Genomic DNA, 17,697 nt, shown 5'->3' with positions numbered 1-17,697 from the left:
ATTGTTGAATAAAGCCAAAATCCCTTGTGAGACATTAAAAAATGAATTAGGTTTACAAATAATGTTTTGTTGATTTATTTAAAGACAAGCAGCCTCCTGATAGATATATGAACTATCAGCAACCTGATAGTTCATATATCTATCAGGTAAAGTTTTACGATGGTGGACTATTTCGTACAGCATATATTTGTCTTTCAAGTCTTGGACCCTAAATGCAACGTTTTACAGAAACTGAACGTCAAATGATGCGTTAATATTCATTTTTGAGTGATTTGTTTGCTGCCTTTTTTTTTTTTCAAATATGATGTTAAACGTTTCCTGTGTTGCAACGTTACTTTCAGTTTGTCTCTCTGTAAAGCACTACAAAGTCATCTACCTCTCTAAGATCTCACGCTTACTTCCTTTTTTCTTTTTCTTTTTTTCTGCAGAAGAGCTGTTGAATAACTTTGCACAGCAGAGTGGAGCATGGCGCCACTGCTTGTTCTTCCTCTCCAATACTCGGAATGAGTATGTAATGATGTACAGTCTCACAGTATTTGAAGTAAGTACCAGAGGTGGAAGATCAAAGTCCTTTCTAGAGTCTCCTTCCCTTTAAATGTTTTAGAAAGAAGATGGTTTTAACAGAAAAGTATTGTTTGATTCATTTGGATGATGTAATGTGATCCATTGATGATTTTTGTGGATTTTTACCCACCTATGAAGAAATAAACATTCTCTCATTTTGGTTTGCATCTCAACTCAGGAGGGATTTTGGGCAACACTTCTGTACAGGAAACTCTTTAAATCCTTCAAGTTTTTTTGCAGCTACTGGAAGTTTCAGCTTCTTGCACAGATTTTTCTGTAGTTCTCAAGCGTTTTATAACAAGCGCCACTTCAGTAAATAGCAAATTAGCCAAGTACTGCTATTTTGGTCAATTTTCTACCATTTTATTGATTGGTAGAACATTTAAAATGCGTACTTTGAAAGATTAACAGAAAGTAGTRGGTGCCTCAGGTTTCTCTGGACATTTTGACCTTAAAATCAAAAATGACTACGTTGCACRTAAAACGTTGTTCTTCAATTCAGTGAYGGTGTTTGTTGAAAAGMCACTGCTAGCAATATTGCATTCTCTTCTTTTGCGTTGTTTTGTATAATTGTTGCTGTGTATTTTCAGAATCTGGTGAACAAAATGTGGATTGGATTGGCTTCACAAGACAAGATGGAGATTCGCAGCTGTCTTCCCAAACTCCTACTTGCTCAGCACAAGTCCGTGCCGTATTTCATCCGTAACAAACTCTGCAAAGTCATCGTGGACATCGGTCGTCAAGACTGGCCAATGTTCTACCACGACTTCTTCACAAACACCCTTCAGGTGAGCCCTGCCGATGCAAGGTTTCTGTTTGCTGAGCAGTGTTTGAAGTATGTGAGCYATCTAATGATTTGCCTTTGACAAACACTGCAAAGCCACAGKTTTTCTTATAATAAACACGTGCTCAGGTAATAAAAGTAGCTTTAAAAAGCTTACAATGCTTCTTTATCGTTTTGTGACTTTGCTTCTTGATCATTTTAGTAACTGAATTCTAGAAAAGGATGCTTGAGTAAATGTGTACTGATGTGTTAAAAACACTTTTATTTTGATTGTGTTACTTTTTTAATTCTAATTCTGAAAATGCCATCAATCTTTTTTTTTAAAAAAACATTTTACCTAGAAGGTTTTTTCCAAAGATTACAAAAAGGAAGTATTTCTAAAGCCATTTTTCTAGTCTTTAATCTGAACTTTGCAGACACATATCAGGAAGTGTGCCACTGAAAATGCGCACACAAATCTAGAAAGGGGACTGGGATGTGGTTAGGAATCTAACTTGGGAACAAAGAAGGAAAAACAACTGAAAAATATGCTGAGGCACTTATAATAGAAGTTCTACCATTATTTTTTCTGTAATTGTCCAAAACCAGTGTCACATTTACCTTTTAAGTTTCCATAAAAGTGATTACTAGGTTGAAGCAACTTAAACTTTCACATCAAGTTAACTTTTATATTTTCTCACAATTTGAGTCAGCTAGTTTTTTTCAGTATTTARATGGAAGCTGATTTGGAAACTTTAGCAAAAAGCACTTCAGYGTTTCTATTTAAAAACAATARCAACTTCTAARCATATTACWAGTACAATTCAAGTATGACAACAACTTAAGCTGTTGAGMAGAATTTAATAAATCTTTCCAACTGTTGCCGTCAGCTGATCCAGACGCCGGCTCTTGCTCCACTGGGTTTGGTGATGTTGAAAACCACATCAGAAGAACTTGCTTGTCCTCGGGAAGATCTCAGCGTTGCCAGGAAAGACGAGTTGCGTAAACTGCTGCTGGAGCAGGTGCCGACCGTGCTCGGACTGCTGACCGGTAAGAACTGCAAGTCAGATTTTGTGCAGCTGTGAASAGATGTGGACTTGTGGCATTTATTAGGCCTGATGAACTCCAGAGTTATTCTTTATTTTACAACAGTGCAGTTTCACATTAAAAGCTAATGCTGGAGTGTATTAATGAACAAGCAGCAGGGAGAAGACCAAGGAACAGAAAGRGAAAGTTGTGGAGATTTTAAAAGGATATAAATMAATAACTCAAGATTTGGASACACAGCWTCAGTGAGTCCGTCATTTGAAAAAGGAAACGGCCAGAGCTGCAATGAACTTGTCACGATCAAAACGTATTTTCACATTGTTTTTCVATGGTACTCTCTATTTTAGTGTTGATGTGTCRCATTAAATCTTAACAAAGTTTTCTGTAAAATTGTGGTGTGACAAAATGCAAGTCTTAATCCTTTTGTATGGCTTTGTATTAACACTGGACAATAAATTAATAATGATGTATGTTGCGATAGACACCCGATCAGTATCAATWAATAGAATTTTCAATAACTTCACTGAACTTCACAGCACTGTGGGGGGTTGTAGGCAGAGGAAAAGCTTCAGCCTCTCAAGCTCTCACTGCCAGCTAACCAACCAACTCACTCACTGGTTGGTTGCCTAGSAACTCGCACAGCAGCAGTTTCAGGTTTCGTCACCATGCCTTATAACTGCTTAAAAATTTAAAAAAAGAATAGTGTGGGGTGAAGACTGTGGACAAAACAGGAAAGGCCGTGTCAGGATTTAGGCATTATTCCAGATATTTCAAAGAAAAAAACGAATCAATAATTATTGATATTGAAACACTTAAATTAGGCAGCTTGTTACGTTGACGTAACTTTTTCATGAATGACTGAACTGGTTTTCCACAGGTATCTTGGAGACTTACTGGGACAAACACAGCATCATTGCTTCTACTCCACCTCCATCACCCACTTCTAGGGAAAGTGGTAAGTGAATTGTCCTGATTTGTTGTTAGTTTCCTAACAACAATTATGAGATTTATGTTTATTTTTTTCTCACCTTTAACTTGAGTTGTAACATGTCTTTCATCAAGCCGTTTGTAAGTTAACGTTACCAATTTTTGTTTCTTTAATGTATCAGTGGAATTGCTGGGCAGTTTGTTTCAGGGCAGCCAATACTCAAAGCTGCTTTGTCAGCCTATGGCTGCGTTGGACAATGAGAGTCATCAGCTCTGTTGTCTTGTTTTGGAGTGCTTGGCCCACCTGTTCAGCTGGATCCCACTGTCCACAAGTATTACGCCCACCCTGCTGGCATCCATTTTCCACTTCGCACGTTTCGGCTGCGACCTACGGACAAAGGCCAAGACGGGAGCGCTCATCTCCTCCACTTCTAACGGACCGCTCAACCCCGGGGCTGTGCCAACGACAAACGGGGAGGGTCGAAACGGACAGCAGAGCGAGGTCAATAAGGCGGATCGCGCTCGCCTCGGCGTGCTTGCCATGACCTGTGTCAATGAACTGGTGTCAAAGAACTGCGTGCCAATGGACTTTGAGGAGTACCTGCTGCGAATGTTCCAGCAGACGTTYTTTCTTCTGCAAAGGCTGACGCGAGAGAACAATGCTCATACAGTCAAGAGCCGCTTACAGGAACTCGATGAGAGGTATGCCTCAGTGCAGAAGCAGATTATGTTTTTTTTGCATAAAGTTTGAAAATGTCTGTGTGCTTTCACAGATAAATTGGGTATATTTAGTTTTACTCTAAAACCATCTAAAACTTGTTTYCCTTTTATTTTCTTGGTAGTCCAGCTATGAAAGCCCTCTTTCTTTATCTTTGTCATTTTCTGCATGGATTCTTTGAAGCCATGTGTCTTTTTGTTTGAAAAAGTGCCTAGTATTTATTTACACCATTTTTTTTTTTTTCTTGTCTGAGTTTGACCTCATGTCTGTGCTCCATTGGGAAAAAGCTTAAGGATCCAATATGGTTAATACAGACACTTTTTAAAAATGTTTTAAGCTAACCCTTTTATTTTTAARCTAACCCTAACCAAACAACAGCCTTTCTCTGTTTATGGTAAAATGTACCAATTCTGATGCTAGTTTGGTTTCTCATAAAGAGTTAACACACATAGAAGAAATTATATAAAACATGTTTTTCCATAGTTTTCTGGTTATTTTTAATTGTTTTATTTTAAGAAAACAAAAAGCCAATTTGACATCACCTGTGAGATGGAGCAGTCACTCTATCTAAAGCATGGTTTGCTAACATTTTAGTGATTAGCAAGGTTAGTGTAATTMTCATTTCTTATGTATGCTCAAAAAAATGCAGACCCTTGTATTGAAGCTGTTATCTGGTAAAAGCTGCCAGCAATTTGCTATGCAGGGTATGATGAATTCAGACTGTGGTTGAAAGATAAAACGGATAAAACAGAGAGACTTTAATCTACTCCCACTAAATTCTTGTGCTYTCTGTTTAAATATTTGTCTTTTAATAATTTCTTACAGCCCTGTGTGCTTCCTCTGACTTGAGCACAGGATGTAATGGCAGCCACACTAGCGAGTGCTGCTGTTAACGGTGACCTGGAATCGCTCCAGCTTTTGTTAATTACTTTTTATACTAAGTTTGGAAAAGTCAACACAGTTGTGTTATAGTTGTAGTCCAAAGGAAAAACTTAATATTGAATTAAACAACCAATAAATATATGATTGACAACATTCAGGAAAAAAAAAACTGCAGCCTTTCAGTATCAGTAGCCCAACTTAACTGCCTCTTACATTTACAACCTCTATCTTTTTTTTTTTCTTTTTTCTTCAGGATTGTTTATCAAACAGACTTTAGATGTGGTTTGACAATGATGTGTTYGTGGTTTGCATTCAGAATGGAAAATAGAACATGGCCAGCTGGCTCTGTGGTTTTCTATYAACATAAACGAGATGATTCTGTGAAGCAACTTCTAACCACAGACTATAGTGCCTTGCAGACATTGTTACCCCTTAATATTTGCAACATTACAACCACATATGTCAATTACTCTCAGATTTGTGTGACAGACCAAGTGGAAGGAAACAAAATGCATTGTTTTCTGAATTATTTTCAAATGACAATTGACAAAGTRTTGCGAGCAAATGTATTGTTATACCCTTAAATAAAACTCAGTGCAGCCAATTCTTGCCAAGAGAGATTCAGAGATAGGCTAGGGAAAAAATGATGGAGAAGTTTATTACTTTGTTTTCCATCGCCAAAATGCAAATTAATTACATTAAGGTTGTAACCAGACAAGATATGATCCGGTCCTATGAATTCTTTTGCTAATAACTCTTCATGTAGTGAACGTCTTGTATTAATGAAGTCTTTGTAATCTTGCAGTTACTTGGAAAAGTTTACAGATTTCCTGCGCCTGTTTGTGAGCGTTCACTTGAGACGGATCGAGTCAAGTCCTCAGTTTCCGATTGTGGAGTTTCTGGGTCTGCTTTTCAAGTACACCTTCAACCAGGTAATGACGGTTTCATCAGTAATTATCGTGCTTAATAATTGCTGCAGAGCTTATTTACACCTTCTCATCCTTGAATCGACAGCCTACCCACGAGGGATACTTTGCTTGTTTGGACATTTGGAGTGTGTTTTTGGATTTTCTGACGACCAAAATAAAAAGYAGACTCGCTGACAGAGAAAGTGTACTTAACAGGTAGGTCCGATCCGCTGCAGACAGCACGTCAGAGTCAGAGATTTTTTTTTTCTTCTTTTAAATACGTTTTTATCCTTATTTATTGTGATTAAATTACATTCACGTGGGTTTGACAGGTACAAAGATGCCTTAGTTCTTCTGCTGAGGGAAATTCTCAATCGCATTCAGTTCAGATTCAACCAGGCCCAGTTGGAGGAGCTGGACGATGAGACTCTGGATGATGATGTAAGAATATTTAACAAATGTAAATGCATGTCATGAATTGTCGTTCTGTCGTTCCATTAGTTATACGGTTTAGATTTAAGATGTATAGTATTATCATGATGATCCATGAACTCTTTTGACGTGTTCTGAAGACAAATCTCTTCCTTATTTCAAAGCCTAAATGTTCTTCATTCCATCACTATAGCAACAGACGGAGTGGCAAAGGTACCTACGTCAGAGTCTGGAGGTGGTTGCCAAGGTGATGGAACTGCTGCCATCCCATGCATTTTCTACGTTGGTAAGATGGTTGACTTTATACAGATTTGGTCAGTGGGAAAGTCTGTAATTAAACCTAAATAAGTTTTAAATCTCCTCTTTGATCCAAATGTTCCGCTTTTATTTTGAAAGGAACTGCTGTGCACCCCCCCCCCACCCCCCGAGTTATTACATCAGTAATCATGTGTGAATCTGCATGAGCTGAAGAACTTGGGAGATTCTGAGAAGTGATAACATTTAGCGTACTTTAAGCATGCATGTTGCTGCTTTGTATTTTAAAAGCCATAATAAGAATAGCGCTGCTGTGTTTACCGGAGCTTCTGCAGATGAAGCATTTTGCCCCGTTGGAGTTCGGCTGTTTGCTGAAGGTGGTTATGATTCAGAGGAAGTGGATAAAAATTGAATAGAAAAAAAACGAGATGCAGTTGCCCTGGGAGGATCATCTGCTAAACTTCTAATGCAAAACGAACTTTTGATGCAAAACTTAATATTTAGATTTTCAATTCAGATTTTCTCTTTTAGACTAAATTTTACTACATAATAGGCAAGCACAGTATCATAATCTAGGAAAATAGGCATTTTTTTTCTGACGCTTATTTTTATTTTATTATTACATGATTTCCCCACCATACCATTAGGTTTTGCATCTTAATTACTAAAATATTGCTGGTGGAGTGAAGCTGGAGCCAAGTAGATTCGTCAAATACATCATAGATATTCACAGTGTGAATGCATAGCAAATTAAATATATCCTGCCAAATATTGCGTCCAATCAGTTCATTGAGACTACAGACRCATATTAAAAGCTGTATGTTCTGTGTTGCGACCGCTTTCTGGTCATGGCGTGTTTACTCAGCTCAATACACTGACTTTGAATTGCRTTACCTTTGAAATAGTTCCTTTTTTAACCCACTTCCTTCTGAGAGTCATTTTGCTGTGYATTGGCTTCAAACTCTTCATTCTGTGTGCTTTTCTTACAATTGTGTACTGTCCTAATCTTGTAAATGCTGGTTTTGATGCATATTCAGCCTAAGATSATAAAACTTTAAACTATACTTAAAAAGCACTTCTTTTCTTTTTGTCACGCGAYTGTTAATTTGACATATGCACGTTTTCCAAAAGTCTTATTCATTCCTACTTTGTCTCTCAAGTTTCCAGTCCTGCAGGAAAATTTGGACGTGTACCTGGGCTTGCGGCAGTTCATCGTCACCACTGGCTCGAGTACGTACAGCGTGACGCGTTTCTGAAGTTTGTTGACTTAATTTGAGTGTCATTGCAGAACGATAATGATGTCATTTTACTTTCAGGCCAAAGACTGAAYATAACAGCGGAGAATGACTGTCGCAGACTCCACTGTTCTCTCAGGGACCTCAGCTCGCTGCTGCAGGCAGTGGGACGCTTAGCTGAGCATTTCATTGGAGAGGTGTTTGCTGMACGCTTCTCCGATGCTCTGGCCGTGGTGGAGAGGTCCGTGCTTTATGTTTTCTAAAACGTGGGAGTCAGAGTGCTAGCGTTAATAAACACCTTTGCATATGAAACAGTTCCTTTCTTTTACACTGAATGTATCAACATCTCAGTTGTGGTTTATACTTTTCAAAATGTTTTTATCTTCTTTTTTTTTGTGGTGTTTTTATAAAATATGGGGCATCTAATGGATGATTTGCTTCCCTTTTTAGGTTGGTTGAAGTGACTTGCTACGGCTCCCAGACCAGCCTTTATGACCTGGAGACAGCTGTGCCTTCTGTGCTCAARCCTGACCTCACCGACGTGTGAGTATCACATGTCGTATCGCGATTCACTCCAAGCACTGCTGGCTTACCAAACGCAGCGTTCCAGCTCGAGAGAAGCCGAGCCGAGTGTGAATAGTGAAAAATGCTGGCGGGAATTCAAATGTAGCRGACTGTGAATATATGAAAATGCTGAAAAGCCACCCCAACAGCTTGCAGGGYGKGGGTGGGGGTAGGAGTTGGTTCCTGTTTAGAAAGGCTTTTGAGTTTGCATAATAAACATGTTTCCCGCTTCAAATTTTCAAATATCTCTCTTCTCAATCCTAAGGTGTCCTTGCTTTATATGTTCCRTCTTTTCTTGGTTGTTTTCAGTGTTGATCAGTTATGTTGGACCCTGTAGGGCTCAACGAGATCCTTCCAAAAAGTGTTTCATTCTCTCCTTATGCTTTTCTTTCTTTCAGACATGCGCAGGCTCTGGCTGCTTTGCAAGCCTATTCCCACTGGCTCACTCAGTTCTACAGTGAAGTCCACAGCCAGAACCAGAGCCAGTTCATCAACCTCATCACTTCTGCAGTAAATGCTAGCAGCCCTCTCATCACAACAAAGGTACTTCACACGGGTATATACTTTCTTTTAGATTTATAAGGGTGTAAGGATTTGTTTTTAAATCTATGATCTGCCCTAACTRTGTTTCAACAGATTGTACATACATGTAGTATTTAAWTTTTTTTGCGAGAATATTTGACACACGTCCTTGCAAAAACAATTGGCTGCTCTTTATTCAACAAAAATTAGCTTTTTCTAACGTTTCACACAACATTTGATTGTTGCCTTTTTTGTGTGGGTGACAGATCAGACTTTTTTATTTTGCTATGATGGTGCTTCAGGTTTRTCAGCGCCAGTTTGATATTCCCATGKTTGTGTAATAATTAAGTGGTAATTTAAGAAAAACTAAATTGCCTTTGTTTTTACCCTTGTATACTTAATTATTTTTAATAATGCTTAGTAAAAATGTAGAATAAAGCCCTACCAAGTTTAGCAGGAAGATTAGACTTTTGTAACTGAGGGAAAAGCGTAGGAATCTTCTTTTAGCAAGCTGGTCAACAGTGTGCAGCATCYGGTGGAGTAGGGGGTTTAGTGTGTTAGCATGTGCGTCGCACCACAGTTAAATCTCCAGTCACTGACRCACTTTAAAGTCTCATTAAGAGGATAAGACCTCTCTAAAGTCCTTAAAGTGAACCGTCTTGAGAATCGATGTAAATTGCAACGTCTCCTTGGAGATTTACTCATTTTGTCAGCCATGTATTAAATGCATTATGAGGAAGGACATGGGTTTGAATAACGCAGCTTATGACGAAAATAAACTGCTGTCAAATATGATATTTTTCAGAAAGATTTTTAATCACCGTGCATTTTAACTGTAACAGTGTTGGGGAAGAGGAAACTGGWGTGGTTAGTTGTTCCTGGAACACATCAGCTGGCAACGTCACATGCCAGGCTGGTCAATCTACAGCAGCATTATTGTTTATAGAAATGCATCCTAGCAACTTGTAATTTACATTACTAATTAGTCACGATTACGCTCACAASGTGATTTTAATTACAAAATGTTGTTGTTTGTCATTCCACTCTGTGTTGGACCTGGAGTCTCTTATGTTGGTGTGTATATGTTTACAGTTATTTCTGGTAATAATAACTCAAGCTAACTGAGACCCGGTCATAAAAACAGTTTCATGTTGCAACAGTGGTTTGCTAACGAGGAAGTATTACGTCACAACCACCAACCTGAGTTTGAACCTTAACACATAAAAAAAATAACTCTAGACTTACCGGGTCTTCCAGTTTTGGGAATTGGTTTTGAATGTTTCTCTAACAGCCAAAAAAAACAAAATGTTTATGTCCTTTACTGTATGTTTCATCATTTTGTTGTCAGACTCGCCTTCCCTTTTGCTATCTCATGTTTAATCTCCGCTGTCGCTCTCTGATTTTGTAAACTTCAGGCTGTAGAACAGGATCAGGTGTTTTTTGTTGCCAACCTTAACTCTTTAACTCGGCCCTTTTGTCAATCTTTCGATCGGTAGTGAAAGTGGTAGAGTGAGTCCCTGACTAAAAACAAAAACGCAGTGAAATCGAACCAAAATAAGATTTTTTTTTTATTATTCCAAGGCGCAAATGAAGCCRAACGCAGCTGTGGGAGGATGTGTAAAATTAATGCTTTATCTCAATATTAGATTTAAAAAATTAACAATTTCCCTTCCTACAAAAAACTAATTTGGAGTAAACACTCCTGTAAGCTATTGCTTACAAATGTTTTCTACTTTTCACTGTGCTTTATAACTCCAGGTACCTGAGAAGTTGCTGCTCTCTGCCAGCCATCTGATGGTTTCCATCACCGCCACAGTGAGGCCGGTGTTTCTGGTCACTTTGCCGGCCGTTCAGAACATCTTCAACCGGATTACGACAGAGAACCAGAGCCAAAGACTTCCCCAAGAGGTAAACTTGGCTCATTTTATGGAGCATCTGCATAACGTCATTTTCATATTTTACAGCATTTGTTTCGAAAACCGTCTTCTGCGACTTCGTACGGCTGCAGATTATAGTTGACTGTTTTATTCCTGGGTTTTAAACGATGGGAAATCTTTTTTCATATAAATCTTTTCAGRAACTGAAATAACCAACGTGTCTGTCTGTGYTTTGGTCCAGGCTCACATGCTCGTGTGCAGAGCTTTGTCCAACATGCTGTTGCTCCCGTGGCCAAACTTACCRGAGAGCGAGCAGCAGTGGCAGACGCGCTCCAACAGCCACGCCAGCCTGGTGGCCGCGCTMACTCGGGAATATCGCATTTTAAGAGGAACTGTGAACATTAGTCCGCGACAGCCGGGCCTGGACAACGGTCGGTGTATCTCCTGCTTGCTCTGTTGCTTTCTGTTAGAAAGTGACTCATCCTGCTAATGTTTTCTCCCTACTTTCGCCTCCTCTGCAGTGAAAGCGGTGATACAGCAGACCCTACCTGTGCTCAGGGATATAGTCGACAGCATTTCGAGTGAATCCACAAAATCTCGTCAGATCTGTTACCAGAGTCTTCAGGAGTCGGTCCAAGTGACTCTTAACCTGTTCCCGGTTTTCATTCAGCAGCCAGGTGTGTTGGTCAAACGTGGCTTCAAAAAMAATTTGACGACGGTAAAGTAAAGACCGTTGGCTCGCAAAAATGACMGATTTTAATCCTCYCCGTCTAGTTCTGCTGATACCATGCAAACATTTGAATCTGGCGTGTTTTGGGGGTTGAATTACTCGGTGTACTTGCCAAGCATGATATACATGCACAACCTGTTGATGCCTCCTCGTCTTATTTCGGACATACAGTATCCTATGTAGTTAGCTGTTTAAAGTGGTTTTTGTTTAAATCATCTTAATATTCGTAGCGTTTGCAGAAAACTTATTTTATTCAAACTTCATGCAAATGAACTATTTGTTTATTAAAAACACTTAGACATATGCAGCCGTCAGTCACTTTTACCAATAGCTACTTCTAAGTTCTGCTTACCCAAGTTTAAGTGAATTAATGTACATATTTCACCAACTAAATATTATGAACCAAGTTTATAATAACTGAATTGGCTTGTAAAAGGCATACTAAGACAAGTACCATGACGAAGTGTTCTGAAAGTAATGCTAAAAAATAATTTCACTAATCTCTTTTAAGCTCTCTGACTTCTGCTTTTGTGATCACCTCTGTTGCAGATGTGACGGACGAGATGCTGGCCTTCTTCTTGACTCTGTTTCAAGCGTTGCGAGTCCAAATGGGTGTTGCTTTCACGGGGCAGATCATTCACACTTTCCTCAGCATGTTCACAAGGTAGAAATGAAAATTAACATCAGTTTGTGTTCAAATAAATAAAAACCTCATCAGTTGTTGTCAGGACGTTTACACCCCCCTGTTTGATTGGAAATATTAAGTGACGTGATGCGATGCTTCCTCAGGGAGCAGCTGGCTGCCAGCATCTTGCAGGAAGGCAGCGCCGGATGCAGGGTGGTGCAGAAGTTTCTGAAAATTCTGCAGGTGGTGGTGCAAGAACCCGGTCAAGCTTTCAAGCCCTTCCTGCCCAGCATCCTGTCACTGTGCATGGAGCAGGTCTACCCAGTGGTGGCAGAGGTCAGTTGGTATTTGGGGAAAAAGTCACTCTTGACTTTTACTCTCCCCTTTTTTTTTTTTTTTTTTTTTTTTTGTATGGAGCAGTTCTGGTTGATGTGAAGATTGCTCGCCTCATTTTACACCGTAGGCAGAGTGTTACTGCCTAACTATGTGTTTGGTTGCCATGACAGACTTTTTTTTTTTTCTTCTTCCAATGTGATGCTGTTAATTAGAACATCATTTTGTCCACTAAATGAGAAGTGAGAAAAGCGAAGCAGTGCTGTTACACCAGGTTTCAGAACCACCAGGGGGCGGTATTTTCTTTAACAATGCCAAACATCACGTTTACAAAAAAAAAAAGCTAAATTCTGCTGACTTTTAATTGTTTTATAAATTTTAACTATAATAAAAAAAATTGACCAGTAAAAACAAGAAAAATAATAATTAGTCTGTTTAGAATTTGCTTCGTGGTTTCTGCTTGTCGTGGGCTCAGAGACTGTATTCCACATACCTCAGTTGCAACAAATGGTTAGAAACTTGTTACAATTTCTTGTTTGTATCACCTCAAACCATCCCACCCGTTCTCTTACCTCTTGCACCAGTGAGGCGGTTTCTATTCACATATCTGCAGCTCGCACCTTCAAAGTTACTTCAATCCTTCTTCTTTCCTATCCTGACACTCAGTTTCCTCAACACATCTAAACACCTAAATGAATCGAGTTGCTGTCATGTGATTGGCTGATCACTTTTAGTTTGTTTTTTTAAGCTTTTGAAGAGGTGTACCTAATAAAGTGGCTGATTATAGCCCGTTGTGTTTGTCAGGTTTTCAGGATTGTAACTAATCCTGTCAAAATGACAAAATGTTGATTAATATAATAAAGTTGCTATCTGTTATTTTGTTGCTCAAGATATCCATCAGTTGTTTGAGCTATAACATGAGCACACAGYATTTTGTATTGTTTATAACGGTGAAGATGGCTTCCTCTGCTTAACCAAAACAGGTTCAGAGTGAAAGTTACAAGGTTAAAAATGCTCTGAGGGTCAACTGAATATATCTAAAACCTTATTAGTTGAAAATGTCGTCGTTCTTCTTTGAAGTCCTGGAGCAACACGCAAAGTCTCATAGTAGATAATGGAGGTAAAAACTAATCCTTGAKCTGATAACTTGACTTTGTTTCTGATTTCTCTTGCTCAGCGATCCTCRCCGGATGTCAARGCAGAAATGTTTGAGTTGCTTTACCAAATACTTCACCAAAACTGGAGGTACTTCTTCAAAACCTCAGTCTTAACGAATGTGCAAAAAGGAGGCGTTGACGACACCCTGGAGAACGAGGCCCAGTTCACGGCAGCCATGCAGGTGTGTTTGTGTAAAATCCCATTAATCAGTACAGCAACTAAAAGAAGGGATTTGAGTTTTGCAACTATTCAGCGTCATTTGGCATCTGATTGACTTCCTGTTCTTCTGCTGAAATATCTTGTCAGGCTTTTGGACAGTCCTTCCTGCAAACTGATATCCACATCTTCAAGCAGAATCTGACGTATCTGGAGTCACTAAACAGCAAGCACAAGTTGTACCACAGAGTACGTCCAGCTTTTCTTCCAACTTTTACATATTTAAGTAACAAAGAACACACAGAGAAGGGAATATACTGCGACATATTTCAATATCCAAGAGAAGTAAAACTTGAATAATATTCAAACTATGGAAAACACAGTCTTCTATAAATGGATGGATGGATGGATGGATATTTATATATTGTATTCTTTTTTTTAATCTCCAGAAGCTTTTCCGGACCTCGATGCTCTTCCACTTCATCAACGTGCTCCTCCAAGTCCTTCTGCACAAAAGTCACGACCTCCTCCAGGAGGAAATGACGCTGGCCATTTACAACATGGCCTCTGTTGACTTTGATGCCTTCTACTCGGTTTTCATGCCGCAGTTCCTGAACGGTTGTCAAGGTGTGGACAGCAATCAGCGGGCCGTCCTCGCACGCAACTTCAAGCTGGAGCAGGTRATTTTWAAAAAAAGATGAAATCACTTTAATTCATCACTTTCTGATGCACATCTTCTTTAGAATGGGGCATAATGAGGGTGGTTTTGATAGCAGTGATTAATAAGCAAATTTTTATTTATTTTTTTCCCCATTTTAGCTTRTAACCATTTCAAATAGCTGCATGTGATTCAAAAACACTCAGCACTTAACAGACATCTACATTCATGGAATCTTTCTGCCTTAGTGCAGACAGAACAGCTCTGATTCATGCACAGCGTTCTCATCATTTATCATTGATCTTTGTAAATATAAATAAATCCTGTTATCTTGTTTCTTAAGTGAATATGACGTCTAAAGAAAATATCCACCCCCCTTGTTCCACTTTTTCTCCTGTTGTAGCCACAAACCTCAGTGTTTCACTGATGTAGTTTTCTAGTCTTGTTTTGTTTTATACAAATGTGAAAGTGTGGCAGATATTTGTTTTCTTGCCTTTCTTCCCCTCTTTGTACTGAAAAATATTTCAAAAATAAGGTGCTAATTAAACACCATATTAACATTTCACGGTCACCTCGGGACGTCACATGTTCACACTTTTGAATCAGCAGCTCCTCCTACGTTCTGCACTTTCAGCAGGACACTAATTGAAAACACTAACATCAAGGCATTGTTTGTCCATCGTTCATTAACACCAAGATATGTGTCGAGTATTGCATTCCACTTCAGWAAATCCTCCTTTTGTCACATAAAAATGGTCTTTCAGAGGACAAAACACTTCTGAGTTGAGTTTTTGCATCCTTAGAGCGTTAATTCGACACGAGTCCATCTGATAATGAATTTGTTTCCCACCTTTACTCCAGGACCTGCCCTCATTCACTCAAAGCGTGCAGAGGCTGGTGAACGACCTTCGCTACTACAGACTGTGTAACAGTAGTTTGCCCACTGGCACCATCAAGCTATAGCAGAACGACTGCTGGAGCCACTCCACCCGTCAGCTGTGATCTTCAAAGACTGCCTGTGCTGACCACTCCGACCAACACTCCTCCACTTTGGCTTCGCCACACTCAAAGCAACGGCAAGGAGCAACACACATTTCTTGGTTGAGTAGTGGGAGGGTGAGCATGCTGCTGATGATGTTTTGTTTTTGTTGTTTTTTTTTTTTATTTCTACTGTAAAAGGTCGGCACATTGATCTTTTTCTGTGAGCAGTGTCCTTCCTCCTTTAGTGTCTTGCCAATGAACATTTGATGAGGAAATGTAAACCTGGTCTGCAGTTAGCATCTTGCGCAGACCTGGAGCTGTCTGAGCCAGGCCTTCTCTCCCATTCTGCTGCAATAAAAGCTGGGCTGGGACTGAGCACTTTCAACTCATTATGAGTTTTTTTAAATGTCTGCTTTTATTCATTTTTGCCTTTTTCATCTCCAAAGGAGACCGAATCTCAACTTAAGATCTTTCATATCATTCCATTCTGAAGACGTGAAAACTGCTTGATTTAATAAATTGCTTTTTTTTTNAAAACTGCTTGATTTAATAAATTGCCTTGATTTAATAACAACTTTTTTTTTTACAACAACTTGTCTTTTTTTATTATTATTATTATTATTATTATTATTATTATTATTATTATTATTATTATTATTATTATTATTAATATTTCTGGGATTTGTCTGTTTAATGTTGGTGTCATAGTAATGGTGGTTTTAACACTGCAAAAACACAATCGTAGCTATWTTTTAGTTTCTAGTGGAATCTCAGTACCTTTTCAATAAGATGCAAGCTTGTTTTAAGTCAGTAATTCCTTAATATTAATTAAAAAATACCGTTTCCACTTTGATATTATTGTTTCACTTATAATATGAGAAAAATGTCTTGTTATAAGTGACGTAACTTTCCAGTGGACTTAAAACAAGCTCTTATATATCGCTGAAAAGATACTTGTGAATTCGTTTTGTATTATTTCAAGTGTACTGAGATATTTCAGAAAGTACACCAAAAATACTTGGTAAAGTTTTGTGTGCAATATAAATATTACATAATATTATCATCAGTGAGGTGACTTTTAAACCAGGATAAAATGAAAATGAAATTTTTTTGGCAACAGAACTGCCACACTATCTTGACTAAAGTTTTTTATATATATATATACATATATATATATATATAATAAACAAATATTGTTACAGATTAAATTGTCTATTACTGGAGCATCTCAACTTCTCTAATTTTAATTCAAAGTTGTTGAGACATTGCATGTCAACCTTCTGTTTCAGTGATATGGGAAAATATGCAGACTGAGGGGAAAATAACAGCGTGCCACCTTTTTTTTTAAGCAAATGACTTGGCATACTTAATTTCATTTCCACCTGAGCGACGCCATGTGGTAAATGGCGAAAGAAAAGTGAACTTTACTTGAACAATGGCTGTTCTGGTAGAAATTATTGTTCATCCCCACAGGACATGTTCTATATGAAAATGTAAAATCAACAAACTGCATGTATGCTGCTTATTTTCAGCAATTATATTACTAACAGGAAGGGGGTGCATTCTAATAAGAGTGGATTTACATCAATGTGTGTATATATATATATATATATATATATATATATATATATATATTCAGCATTTTCATATATTCAGTCTGCAACATTTGATTAAGCACAATGGCTAATAATGGTTTGGCTAAAATGTTCAGAAACATTTTTTTATGACATGACAAATACAGAATTTTAGCTGCTTTTAAATATATTATTTTCTAGTCCGATTGGAAACTAAGTGCTTTTGTGTGTGTTATTTCCCACAAATATAAATATCCAAAAGAAAATAATGTAGACATCCTCTTTTTGTAACTTTAAAAGGTTTTCCTTTATTTTAAAAACTTAAAAATAGAAATATTTATCAAAAAGTTTTGTTTTTTTTCTCAAAAGCTTATGTAACACGCGGCTCTAAAATAGTTTTATTTTGCAGGACTGAAGTGGAAGTGACTCTGGTTAAAGAGCCACTAATCTCGAGAGAAATGGGTTTKTAAATCTTATCCTACGTCTGATGTGATTTAAAAAACTGCATCATCAACTCAACTTGCCTGTATTTTTTATAGCGCCTCATTTAAAAGTGATTTACAAGACGAACAAAGCGATAAACAAGATTTAACAGTAAGTTGAAGACAAAGTTAATATAGGATCTAAAAAAATGTACCTGCAAAATAAAGATTGTTGGACAAATGGGTTTAATAAAAACCTTTTACGTACAAAAATGTGTAAAACGGTGAGAGTGTAAAATCTGAGGCCTGTCTGTTGAGAGCAAAGATTTCCTGTGAAATGGAGGATAAGATCTTCATGCTGAAKCA

The 17,697-nt window shown here is 38.1% G+C and overlaps 2 protein-coding genes across 2 annotated transcripts; both read left to right on the top strand.

The window, feature by feature from the left end:
* The first annotated feature begins 432 nt into the window (after positions 1-432).
* Positions 433-12,499, top strand: LOC103469169 (exportin-6). The gene is made up of 18 exons (XM_017306419.1): positions 433-541; positions 1,155-1,352; positions 2,218-2,377; positions 3,252-3,329; positions 3,484-4,003; positions 5,707-5,833; positions 5,916-6,025; positions 6,142-6,250; positions 6,435-6,527; positions 7,657-7,726; positions 7,813-7,972; positions 8,182-8,274; positions 8,694-8,838; positions 10,576-10,725; positions 10,936-11,125; positions 11,216-11,371; positions 11,974-12,088; positions 12,214-12,499. The coding sequence occupies exons 1-18, from the start codon at positions 515-517 to the stop codon at positions 12,482-12,484; spliced, it is 2,772 nt and encodes a 923-aa protein (XP_017161908.1). The 5' UTR covers positions 433-514; the 3' UTR covers positions 12,485-12,499.
* Positions 12,500-13,525: 1,026 nt separating this feature from the next.
* On the top strand, positions 13,526-15,873 carry LOC108166525 (exportin-6-like). The gene is made up of 4 exons (XM_017306420.1): positions 13,526-13,721; positions 13,847-13,945; positions 14,146-14,376; positions 15,216-15,873. Exons 1-4 carry the CDS (start codon positions 13,587-13,589, stop codon positions 15,315-15,317), a joined length of 567 nt encoding a protein of 188 aa, XP_017161909.1. The 5' UTR covers positions 13,526-13,586; the 3' UTR covers positions 15,318-15,873.
* Positions 15,874-17,697: the final 1,824 nt, after the last annotated feature.

The sequence above is a fragment of the Poecilia reticulata genome, linkage group LG8 (genome assembly GCF_000633615.1).
Source record: "Poecilia reticulata strain Guanapo linkage group LG8, Guppy_female_1.0+MT, whole genome shotgun sequence".
NCBI lineage: Eukaryota > Metazoa > Chordata > Actinopteri > Cyprinodontiformes > Poeciliidae > Poecilia > Poecilia reticulata.
This window is presented reverse-complemented; position numbering and strand designations above follow the sequence as displayed.